The sequence below is a fragment of the Glycine soja genome, chromosome 1, assembly GCF_004193775.1.
Source record: "Glycine soja cultivar W05 chromosome 1, ASM419377v2, whole genome shotgun sequence".
Taxonomy (NCBI): Eukaryota; Viridiplantae; Streptophyta; class Magnoliopsida; order Fabales; family Fabaceae; genus Glycine; species Glycine soja.
This window is the reverse complement of record NC_041002.1, coordinates 6,680,622-6,691,742: the sequence shown is the minus strand read 5'-3', so window position 1 is coordinate 6,691,742 and position 11,121 is coordinate 6,680,622. Positions and strand designations below refer to the sequence as shown.

General features: G+C 33.3%; 1 protein-coding gene across 1 annotated transcript; it reads right to left on the bottom strand.

Moving 5' to 3' along the window:
- Positions 1-3,703: 3,703 nt before the first annotated feature.
- On the bottom strand, positions 3,704-9,230 carry LOC114411651 (protein argonaute 7-like). The gene is made up of 3 exons (XM_028375291.1): positions 8,356-9,230; positions 5,576-6,812; positions 3,704-5,405 (listed from the first exon to the last, which is right to left on the bottom strand). Exons 1-3 carry the CDS (start codon positions 8,747-8,749, stop codon positions 3,947-3,949), a joined length of 3,090 nt encoding a protein of 1,029 aa, XP_028231092.1. The 5' UTR covers positions 8,750-9,230; the 3' UTR covers positions 3,704-3,946.
- Positions 9,231-11,121: the final 1,891 nt, after the last annotated feature.

The following is an 11,121-nucleotide window of genomic DNA, read 5'->3' as shown; positions in this document are numbered from 1 at the left end:
TATACTGGAAAATCAAATGAGACCGAGAAAGAGTGTTGAAATCATTAAATCTAAATAGTCACATTATTGACAAAAGGTGAAAAAAGCCTAGTGACGATTTAAAAAGCAATAGTTATCATCATCAATAGTTAATAAAAATGACACGTCATGGGATAAAAGTGAGGGGTTAAAAAGAAAAAAAAATGAAGAATGCATAAATTTTACTTATATAACTTAAAACTAAAATGTAAAAAGTTAACACCATCATATATTTCAATGTTTATATATTATGATAAATAGACGGGGAATAAAGTAAAATTGCCTAATGATACTGTACAAGGAAACAACAAAACACAATTTTGCATTTATATTGTATAAATAGTTTACGTACATGCCTCACTAGATTTTGAGTCATTGTTATTGGCAAACTTTTGAAGTACATAATTACAAGGGAAGAACAAAACACTACTTTGCATTTATATTATATAAATAGTTTAGGCACGTGCCTCACTAGATTTTGAGTTATAGTTATTTGTAAACTTTTGAAGTACATAGTTGCATTTTATTTGCAAGACAATTGATAGTTAACAAGATCCTAGTTAAACCTTTTCCAAAAAGCTTGCTTTGTTCACATCTCTCTCTTCTCATATCATCATTAATTATCTACCTTTTTTCACATCAAAATTGTGAACACAAAAAATATTTAAGTAGATAAATAGTATAACGAACCCATTAATTATCTTTTTCTTTTTACATTTACTTCCTCTGTAATAAGCTGTAAGAATTACAAATAAATACAAATTTGTTTAATGATTTATATGTATTCATAAGTTTTTTTTTACAAAATTTAACAAAGTTTTACGCATCTAATATTTATAAAAAAGAAATAAGCACAAGCTTTTCACATACCTACTATAGTAGTGATTCCCTTCTGATACGCACATTATAAACAGACTCACTGAGTCACTGTACAGCAATCATCATACCTACAGAAGGAGAAAACGTGACCACAAGTCTCAGAAGCATGTGATTACCAGCATTAAAAATCACGTGATGTAATTTTCATAACTTAAAATAACAACGACAAAACTTAAACCATATGGGTGTATATATATTTGAGTTTAATTTGAATATAATGTTAATATAGAATTTTTTTTATCATCATTAAATTAAAAATAATTTCAAATATAAAATTCGTTTTTATATAATTATTATTATTATTTCAACAAAATCATATTTCATTAAATAAGACTGACTACATGTATCATATACAATACTCAATAGATTAAAAATTAAATTATAATTATCTGTATATTTTTTTTTGGGCACAGTTATTATGAGTATATTTTAATTAAACTCATATATATACATATATATTGTTATTTTCAATTTAAAACAATTCATTGTAAAGATTGGAAAGTAAAATTTCTAACTTTGATTTAAAAAAATATCTCTGAATTTTATCTTGAAGATAAAGATAAAGCCAAAGAAAAAATAACAGAAAAACATTTGGGGTAACACAAATATTTAAAGAATCTATGCCGTACTTGAGGTGGGACCCTGAAACTCCTGTGATGTACAGATCCAATGGTCTATGTGATAGGATCTTAGTAAGTCCACGGCTCTATCACTGCCAGAAAGAAACCATATTCATTTATCAGGTTTCTGTCCCTTCCCTTGCCATGGAAGTGCAGTCCTGAAAAGCATCATGCAAAAGTAAGGATGAGAGAGTGGATGTGTATGTGATACTCCTTATTCCTTAGTGTAAGAGAAATAAATAAATTAGGATAAAAATAAAATAGAATAGAAGAAATAAGTATCACAGTAGTAATTTTTTTAAATCATGTTATTAACCTGATATAGAATTCATTAATTCTAATATATATATATATATATATATATATATATGATTAATTTTGTTAGACAATTTTACGATTACTTCTAACTGTCTTTATTTTTAATTATGTTTTTTTTCATACATATAATTCAAATTTAATATCTTAAATTTAAACTTAATTGTACTCAAACCAATAATGTTGGATAATAAATATGATCAATGAGATGATAATAAATAAACAAAGAGATAAAATGAAAAATAAAATAAAAGTGAAGAAATTATTAAAATAAATTACACTAACTATCTCTCTTGAGATTTCATACGTGAAATTATACAAATCCTCACTATTTTTTCTACTCCACTAAATTCATTAATTGTTTGAAAAATATTCACTTTTGAAAAACATTACTAGAAACATTACGTCATGCTCTCCCATAAGGAAAGTCAGTGTACATGTTAAAAAAGAAGGAAGAAATTATGTAATTTTGCGAAACTTAAGAGAAATAGCATAATATTAAGTAGTTTTGGATTATTTTTTGTGCGCAGTGTTAGACCACAATGTTTTTAATTAATCTTTACATAATTGAGTGTTATTTTTTAAAATTGAGATATTTCACTTCTTATGTAGAGACTGATCAGGGTGGGATCATAAATATAGAGAATATCTAATAATTTATGGTGAAAGTGAAATGAAAGAAAAGTTGAATGTATGTGTAGAAATATAATAATTCGTATATTATATATTAAATAGCTTAAAGGGACAAAAGGGGAACTTCAAAACACTCACTTTACTTCTTTTCAAGCCCTTCTTTTCTTGGGTTTTGTTTTGTTTCTTCATCTCTCTCTCTCTCTCTCTCTGCAACTCTAAGAATACAATTGGGCTGGCATTGGCCGCGCAGTGTGATTCTGTAACTGAGCTTCTGTACCATTCCCTGTGGGTCCAATAACATTCCTTTACACCTTTGATTTTTAGTAAACCCATAAACTTTCTTGTCTTTTGCTTTCAATTTGGATTCTTTACTCTGCCACATACACTTTGATAGTTGCATTGCATGCCAAAAATAATGTACTCTGCCACATACACTTCTACATTTATGTTTACACCCTTGCTTAATTACACGTACAAAATATAGTGTTTAACAACTTTTTAAGTGTATGTACCTTGTTGAAGAAGTGAGAGATATAATAAGAGAAGAGATTAAAAAAGAAATGAGGTATAGAAAGATATGGTAGCATTAATTGCATGCCAAAATAATGGTCCAGTTGCTTTATTTATGCCACTTCTTATATCCATATTCACAACCTTGCTTAATTAAATACATATGAAATGAAGTGTTTAACAATTTTACAATTTTTCAAGTGTATATACTTGTTGAAGAAGTGATAGATGTAATGAGAAAGGGTCAATATATTAACAAAACATTGAGTTATAAAAGGAGATATATGAAAGAAAAAAAAATAGTTTCCTTTGACTTGACTTCATTTGTTTACTATTGTGCTTAGATGAAGTCATCTTTACAGTTATGTAAAATAGTTTGAGACTAGTTTTTATACCACGAGTAGTTCACGTTTGTTAGGGTAACAAGTTAAAGCTGCATGCACGGATGCACAACTACCTATACCTGAAAACTGAAGATTATAGATTGTATGAGGAACTGACAACTCTTTTGTCCTTTGTTGAAGCTATTTTTTGTTTCTGCCAGTGCCAAACCAGTTGTTTATTCACATGAGTTTGTTAGCATTCATCTGAAGCATATATATAATTTGAACATTGGAAGAAGTAGAATAGTATGTAGAATCCAAGGGCTATTCTAACTGAACGGAACTTAAAAACTTCAGAAGTAACTCAGCTTTAACAAGAATTATAAAATTATTATACTAATATTCTTATGAATGTCACCATTGAACTAGAAAAGAAATGTACAGTTTGAAGAGCATTCTGATTAGCCTGCACTTTGGCCATTAAATGGAGAATTTTTTGGTTAGATAAAATGCAAGATTACACGTCTTCAATTTTTTTATATGCTCCTCTAATATTTGTCCTGCACATGCTATATCCACTGATTGCATGTCATTTAAGTAAACTATCTAGAAATCAAATGGCATTGGCAGAAGAGTAATAAATAATCACTAGCAATAGAACATGAGCTTCTTGATGTTTTCACTAAGTTTAGGTAGAGCTGCTGTCTTTGGAGGAGCAGCTCTGGATAGTGTAGATGTGCTTCGGAACAAACCTAAGGACTCTGATCTCTCAAGGTAGAGTCTGCCTCTATATGCAGCTAAGTGTGCATAATATGCAGGAGGCACCAAAGAAATTGGCTTGGTACACCTAACAAAAGTGTAGCATAAGTTGTAAACCAGTTTCTGTAGTTCATCAGAAGTAAACTGGTTTTCATCCCACAAGACATGGTAGTGAGTTGGCCTACTTGTTCCTTTAACACCCCAATGGCTACAAAGATAGAAGTCAAATTCCTTTGGATGAGTGATCACAGAATCAACCACAGTCCCAGGAGGAATGTTTTCATATAGAAAATTGTTTTGAGTTGAAGACTGGTCAGTTTCAAAGGGAAACAACCTTGTGTGATGCCTCTTTTGCACAACTGCAAAAGTAATGGTAGGTTTGTAGCCAGGAAACCTTGAACATGCAAACCTGATGGATTGAAGTTCCTCTTCCAGCACTTTGTAAAACTGAGTTTCACTAACCCCGTCTCTGAAGAAAATGATTCTATTGGGGAGTTTCTCTACCTCCTGGTAAAAATCATCAAGCAATTCCCCCACCATTGCACCGAGATCCTGGATGATTTCTTGTCTATGTGTTTGAGACCTTATTCTTGAAATGTACTTGTTTGCTGTCGGCCAATTCATGCTACCAACAACAGCAGCAACAGATGGACTGACATCATCAAGAGGGTGAGGATGTGTCACATCAGCACCCATGAATATCACTGGCTCATCAATATGAAAGAGGCGCGGTAACTGCGAAGGCAATGAGTTGTATAAGGCAACTGTGCATCCACCAACTTTGGCATTGATTTTGAGGACCAAATTAGCCAAAAATTGTGAACTCAACTTGTTGAGGTTGGGGTACAGGCAGCATTGGCTCATGACACCAACACTTGTCTCGGCAATTCGCTTCAAGTCAGCATACCCTTTGTGTTTTCTCTCCATTATGCAAATAAGAAGCTGGAGATTGTTTGAGGCTGTCCTCTGGATTCTCTTGAGCTTAGATTCCAAAAGGGTGACATTGTTAAGAATTTGGATAGATTCAAACTGGGGACTAATAACAGTGTTCTTGTTGAGAAAAATGCCCAATTGTTCACACCTTTGACATAACTGGTTTATAAATCTGGGGACATTGGACTTCTGCTCAGGTGTGCCCCCAAAACTAATTAGTGCCCACCTTTCAATAGTAGTTCCTTCAAAGACATGGCCGTCAAGAAGGTTCCATTGGCGGTCGTGACGCGAAGGAGTCAGATTTCTTACATGACCTCCATCTCCAAGCTTTAGTTTGGGAGGGTGAAGAATTCTACCAGTCAACTTTGTCATTTCTCTTGATACTTGGAGTTTGAATTCTTTTTCCTGATCACCACTGTCAAAATCATTTCAAGGCATTAGAAAATAATACAAAAGCAATATGAATATGCAAAAGTAAAAAGTCAAAGAAAGGATCCATAGAAGTACATAAGAGGTTAAGAACCATACTATCTATTCAACAAAAAAGAAAAAATGGAACTACTATAGTATCTTGAAGTTAACTACCTGGTAGGCCCAACAGTTCCTCTCATGACTCCTTCGACAATGGTTTTTCGTTCTGCCGGTCTTTGGCAGCCCATTTTGAGTATTCTTGCTGTTTGATCATCAGACAGTTTCCCAAGGAACTTCTGGCCTTCACAGATCACACAAAGCTCCATAGGGAGATAACAAGGCTTACTCCTACTAATTTGCAAGCATGGCAGTTTTCTGAATTGTATGTCATAGTTATATTGATCTTTAAAGTAATTCACCAACCTCAGATTCTTCCCATCTCTGTCAGCAAACCAAAGATTTTCAGTAACCTCCTCAGTCAAGCCATAGACACGATATCGCTGAACAGTTTCTCTGTGGCAAACAAAGACCCTGATGCTCTTCAACGCCTTCTCCACTTCCTTCCTCTCTTCGCCAGTTAATTGAGCTGTCTTCCTTTGAGACAGGTCTCGAAGAAACTCGACGCGCTTCTGCAAGTATGCAATCACTCCTATGCTCTCATGGAAAGCAGTTACCGAGAAATCCACATTGAGAGCAAGTCCTTGTTGTGTTGGTCTAAGACTCTGAAAGAAGCCTCTCAATCCAACAGCTCCTCCACCAATGTCTTTGCTTCTTCCCATTGAACTTGAATAGAATGACCTCCCTACAGGTATGCATTTCTCAGTTGGACTTTCCCTAAGAACTACATCCAAAGCATGCAGATAATCCTGTGGAAGTGGAATCCAATCATCACCCTCGTTGCTCAAGTAATTACTCAACTCCTTCCCATTGATCTTTGAGACCAACTTGACATTTATCCTGAAAAGTTTAAGCTGTTCATGCTTCTCTTTCAAATCAGGCATTTCTCCATAAGGTGAATTCAACTTGCTAGTGGGGATTGGGAGGCTTATGTAGAACTCAAGCTTGTCATTTTGGAATTCAACTGGACTATAAAGATTCTTTCTACCATCATATGCTGGAGTAGCACCTGAGAGGACTGCAGAATTGTTATTTACCAACTTCTGCTTGATTGCTCTGGCAACATCCTTGGAGGGATGAGGAGTGATTTCAACATTGTAATGATATATCTTCTGTGATGGATCAAATTGCACCAAAAAGTGGTTGGCAAGAAGAGAGATCACAGAGCCTTCTCTGCCACCAGAGTCTGGCCTACTTGCAACAAGTACTGCATGTGGCTTCCTTGCTGGAATGAGTTTCTTCCCATCATCTCCTTTCAAGGATGCCTTTGATTGCTGCTGAAGTTCTTTTGGAGCTGAATCAGTATAAGAAACAAGATGGTTCATCAATTTCCCAATTTACTTTGATGCCTATCGATTGCTTCGAAGGAGGGGAAGAGGTAATGGAAAAATAAACCTTTCCATTAGTACACAGACAAAATTTTGGACCTTTTATATTCTGTCTCCTTCAAACTTTTGAACCAAACAATATTTTTTATTATCAAAGTTTCTGCCTTCCTCTCCAGTTCCTTTCAACCAAACAAGGACTAATTCCTTGTGCTCATTAGATGTCCATATGTTTTCACAGGAAAATACAGAATTTCTAGAAAAGCTTAGATCTTTTCTAAAAAGTATTATTATTACAGAATATTCTGTTGTTTGTTTATTTAAAAAGTATTTTATTGAAAAATTCCTTTGTTTGGATTATATAAAAAATATAATTTTTTTTATCATGCACCCCTATTAAAAGTCACTACTTATAAATTAACCATTTCCCATATTAATTACAATAGCATGGACAAATATTTTGCTGGAGATAAATGTTTAACAAAGCACTAAATATTTCCTCAAAGCAAGCCATGATGTATACAAGCAAGTATTGAAAATAAATTCAATGATTTTGAAAATACCATAATAGCACTTCCTAGGAATTCCAGCTTCAAAAACTGGAGCCATGAATCTAGAGTAAAAGTAAATAAATTAAAGAATCAAAATTACTAATATAATTAGACCTTGACTTTGGTTAGGAAACTATTTTATCCCCGACCTAAATTCACTAATAACTAGAACAACCCTTGCACTTTTTTCTGATATAGCCCGAGCCTGACAGACACCAGATAAAAAAACAGAAAAAGAAAAGGAAAAGGGTCCCATGAACTGGGACAGCATAGTGAATAGGAAAATCCACCGTACTTCAGAATGTGCTAATATTGGCTTCCAACAACTGGCACCAAAAAAGGGGAAAAGGAAGAAAGACTTTCAACATCGCTAGCCCGTAGGAAAATAAAAAGAATTAAAAAGGAAAGATGTTGAGTGAATAAAATCCAATCATGAAATACTACTATGGAGAGAAAGAGTTGAACAATTTTTTTCCCACGACTGTTTAATAAAAGAGAATACACTAGAGTACTACTTTTGACAAAATCGACATAGAAACATAAGGCATCAATTGCAGCAAGTGGCACACTGATCTGAAGTTTGTTTTTCCCCAACAAGACCTTACACTTCCACATGAAAACCACCAAACTAATGCAACACATGCACCAATCCCTTCGTGATTGAACTTTAGAAACACATCAATATATAACTATATATAAATTACAAACCCAAATGCAATGTTTCAAAAATACACACTACATGCAAAAGAAACAGCTAGAAATGGTTTCTTCATGGTATTGCCATGATGAGGCTTTTTTTCTTTTTATGTGAGAACTGAGAAGATAAAGGAAAATTGATTTTTTTTTCCAAGAAAACCAAACAGGAAGGCCTAAAGAACAAATTTTTGTCTTCTGAATTAAAAAAACAAGAATGCAAACGAAAGGGTGAGTTTGAAAGTGAGGGAACAATGCTAGTGCTTACCAGGATTAAGTGGTAGTTGAGAGAGCTTGTAATCTGAGGAGGGGGAGCTATTGAGCATGCATGGAGGTTTGTGCAAATGGGTTTTTGATTTGATAGTGTGGTTCTGAGGGAAGGGTGGAGTCAAAGGAAGTTGTTGAAGAGGTATAAGAGAAGGTAGAGGCAGAAGAGCTGGGTAGTATCTCTGAAACTTGTTCTGGTTGTTGCAGAAACCAAGCTGATTTGAGTATTGTAGCAGCTGATGATGATGGTGGTGCTGATAGTGATGATGATGGTGGTGGTGGTGGTGATGATGGTGATAATGATGATGCTCATGAGAGTTGCCTCCATTCCTGAAGCTCCTTCTTTTGATGGCGAATTTCTGGTTAGCATTGGTTGACTCATCTGTCTCTTCCATGGCTTGATCAAGAGAAGAAAAAAAAATGAAAGTGTGTGTGAGTGAGAGAGAGAGAGAGTGTGTGTGTGTTTAGAGAATATATGAAGATGGGGTTGGTTTGGTTTTTGTATTTTCACTACAAGTTTGAAGTGACAACAAAAACTACATCAAGTGTTTAGAGAGAAGAAGACACAGAAGGATGGAAGGAGAAGAACTTTGGGTTTTATTAAGCCTCTGGAGGTTTTTTTATGCACTAGTATTTGAGATTGGTGTGGTGGCAATATGTTTTAATGGGAATAAAAAAAGTGAAGAAAAAAAGATAGTAGTAGTAGTAGTAGAAAATTGGCATGTACCCATGGAGTTGCATTAAATGAGAGGGTAAAATGGCAGTAACCAAAGAGGTATTGTCTTTATGCAGTTTGCAATCTGTCTGTGTAAGTGTATGATATGTATAGGGGCATTCATACCATCTTACATGGTCCTTGACTCACTGTCAAACACACAACACTGGCCTACACTTTTTCCTTTGAATATGTAATGGGAAGTCAAATTAAGAGGGAAAGACCAAAGAAACCTTCACACTCTCACACACTACTTTATGTATTTGTTTTTGTTGGATTTTACATTTGTGCTTATGGGGATTGGGGTTTCATCTTCCACTTGGATGGATCAATTTGAGTTCACATTTTGTCTCTCGTTTCACTCTGGTCTAAAACATCAGCATCCCTTTGTTATGTCACTATTGTTGTCTGTTTTGTGCAGGCTTAAACCATTTTCACGCATTGAATTTTCCAGCTTGGTCTGCTGGTGCTCTGCTTATTTCGTCATCACTACACCACTCTTCTTCCATATCTCCTACATTTTGCATAATTGGGACCACTTCTACAAGCATGAAAATGGCTAAACATGTTTGGAATTGATTTTATATGAGAAAATAATCCTTTTTTTTTAAAAAAATGATTCTTATGGAATTGGTAAAAATAAATTGCTATTTTTTAAAAAAAAATTAGAGTTTAATACCATACATTGTCCTTATAATTTTTATTATTAACCCGTTAAAAATTATTTTTAGTATAAATTATAAGATAATTATTATAAAAATCAATAAATTTATTATACATATCAGTTTACGATACAATAACAATGTAAAAAAAAAAAAACTTTCAGAATGTCGGTAAATATATTATTTATTCATAAATTTAATTAAACATACTGATAAAAATATAATAATTAAACATGCAAACAGTCATAATCTTTATAATAAATTAGCTGTTACGTGTCAACATAACTTTAGAGCTGAAAATATGCACTCATGTTGGGATTAAAGTTTACAAACTTAAGTTGCTTAAAACTTTGCAGCCTGAGTTTGCAAAAATAATCCAAGTCTCATTTCTACGAAACTGAGTTTGTATGTAAAATTTTCAAATGCAAACATACTTTTGAGATAACTAAACATGTTAACCAAAGAAGTTTATTCTTCAAATTGAGTTTTGAGCTCTCAAACACAAAACCAAACATAACCTGAGCAGACATTCAGCTAATAAATCACAGAAGAAACTCAGTCTAAGGATAAATAAGGCATAATTTATCAAGTAATGTTCTGTTTAGAACTTCAGGCCTAGAGATACCTATCATTTTCTGTTCCTTTTCATTCAACTCCCCTGGATAAATTTAGGTTCATTGCACATAGCAATTGAAAGAAGATTTAAGTTCAACCCCTTGTCTAATCCAGAGGTAGAGACAGATTTTTCATAATACTAGTAATTAGAACTATATACATAAAAAAAAAAACTGTCAACAGAGAGCATAAGCTATTTCAACATGCTTACTCTTCCTAATTTTCTTTTTAGTTCATCTTTATCTAATCTTTAATCCTTTTATTTGCCTCATCTTTAGTCTACATAATCAGTGTTGGTGGGACGTAAAAGGGCCATTCATGCACTTCAGAAGGTGGGTCTCTTGAGACAAACGTCGGTTGAATGTGATGATGGGACTGTATTATGTATGTGGAGCATTAAGATAAGTTTAGTTTGAATGTATACCACATAACCCCACTAGCTAGTATCCATTGGCTTTAATGCTGTTTACAATGTCTTTTTGCCATAATTTTGTCTATACTTACTGATGTAACTCAATTTAATTATACACTGCTTTCATAATCTTTCGTAACATGAAATGATTCCTTCATTCTTTTATAGGCTATTAGATGATATTTAAGTAATTTTAGTTTTTATATGATTCAAAGTATATTCATGAGAGTTCGGTTCAACAGTATGCACCAACAACAGTGACGTACCGTAAAATAATTTTACATCATTATTTAATTATAAATTATTGTTTGTATATATAATTATTAAGATAATTATTGTAGAAATTATTAAATGTATGTTTAA

What these genes read in the sequence shown, in the direction of transcription:
- LOC114411651 (XM_028375291.1), bottom strand. Translation starts at nt 8,749, where the DNA reads ATGGAAGAGACAGATGAGTCAACCAATGCTAACCAGAAATTCGCCATC. An exon ending in TCAACTACCACTTAATCCTG is followed by an intron (nt 6,813 to 8,355) that starts GTAAGCACTAGC and finishes ATACTGATTCAG; the next exon opens with CTCCAAAAGAACTTCAGCAG. An exon ending in GGAACTGTTGGGCCTACCAG is followed by an intron (nt 5,406 to 5,575) that starts GTAGTTAACTTC and finishes TGATTTTGACAG; the next exon opens with TGGTGATCAGGAAAAAGAAT.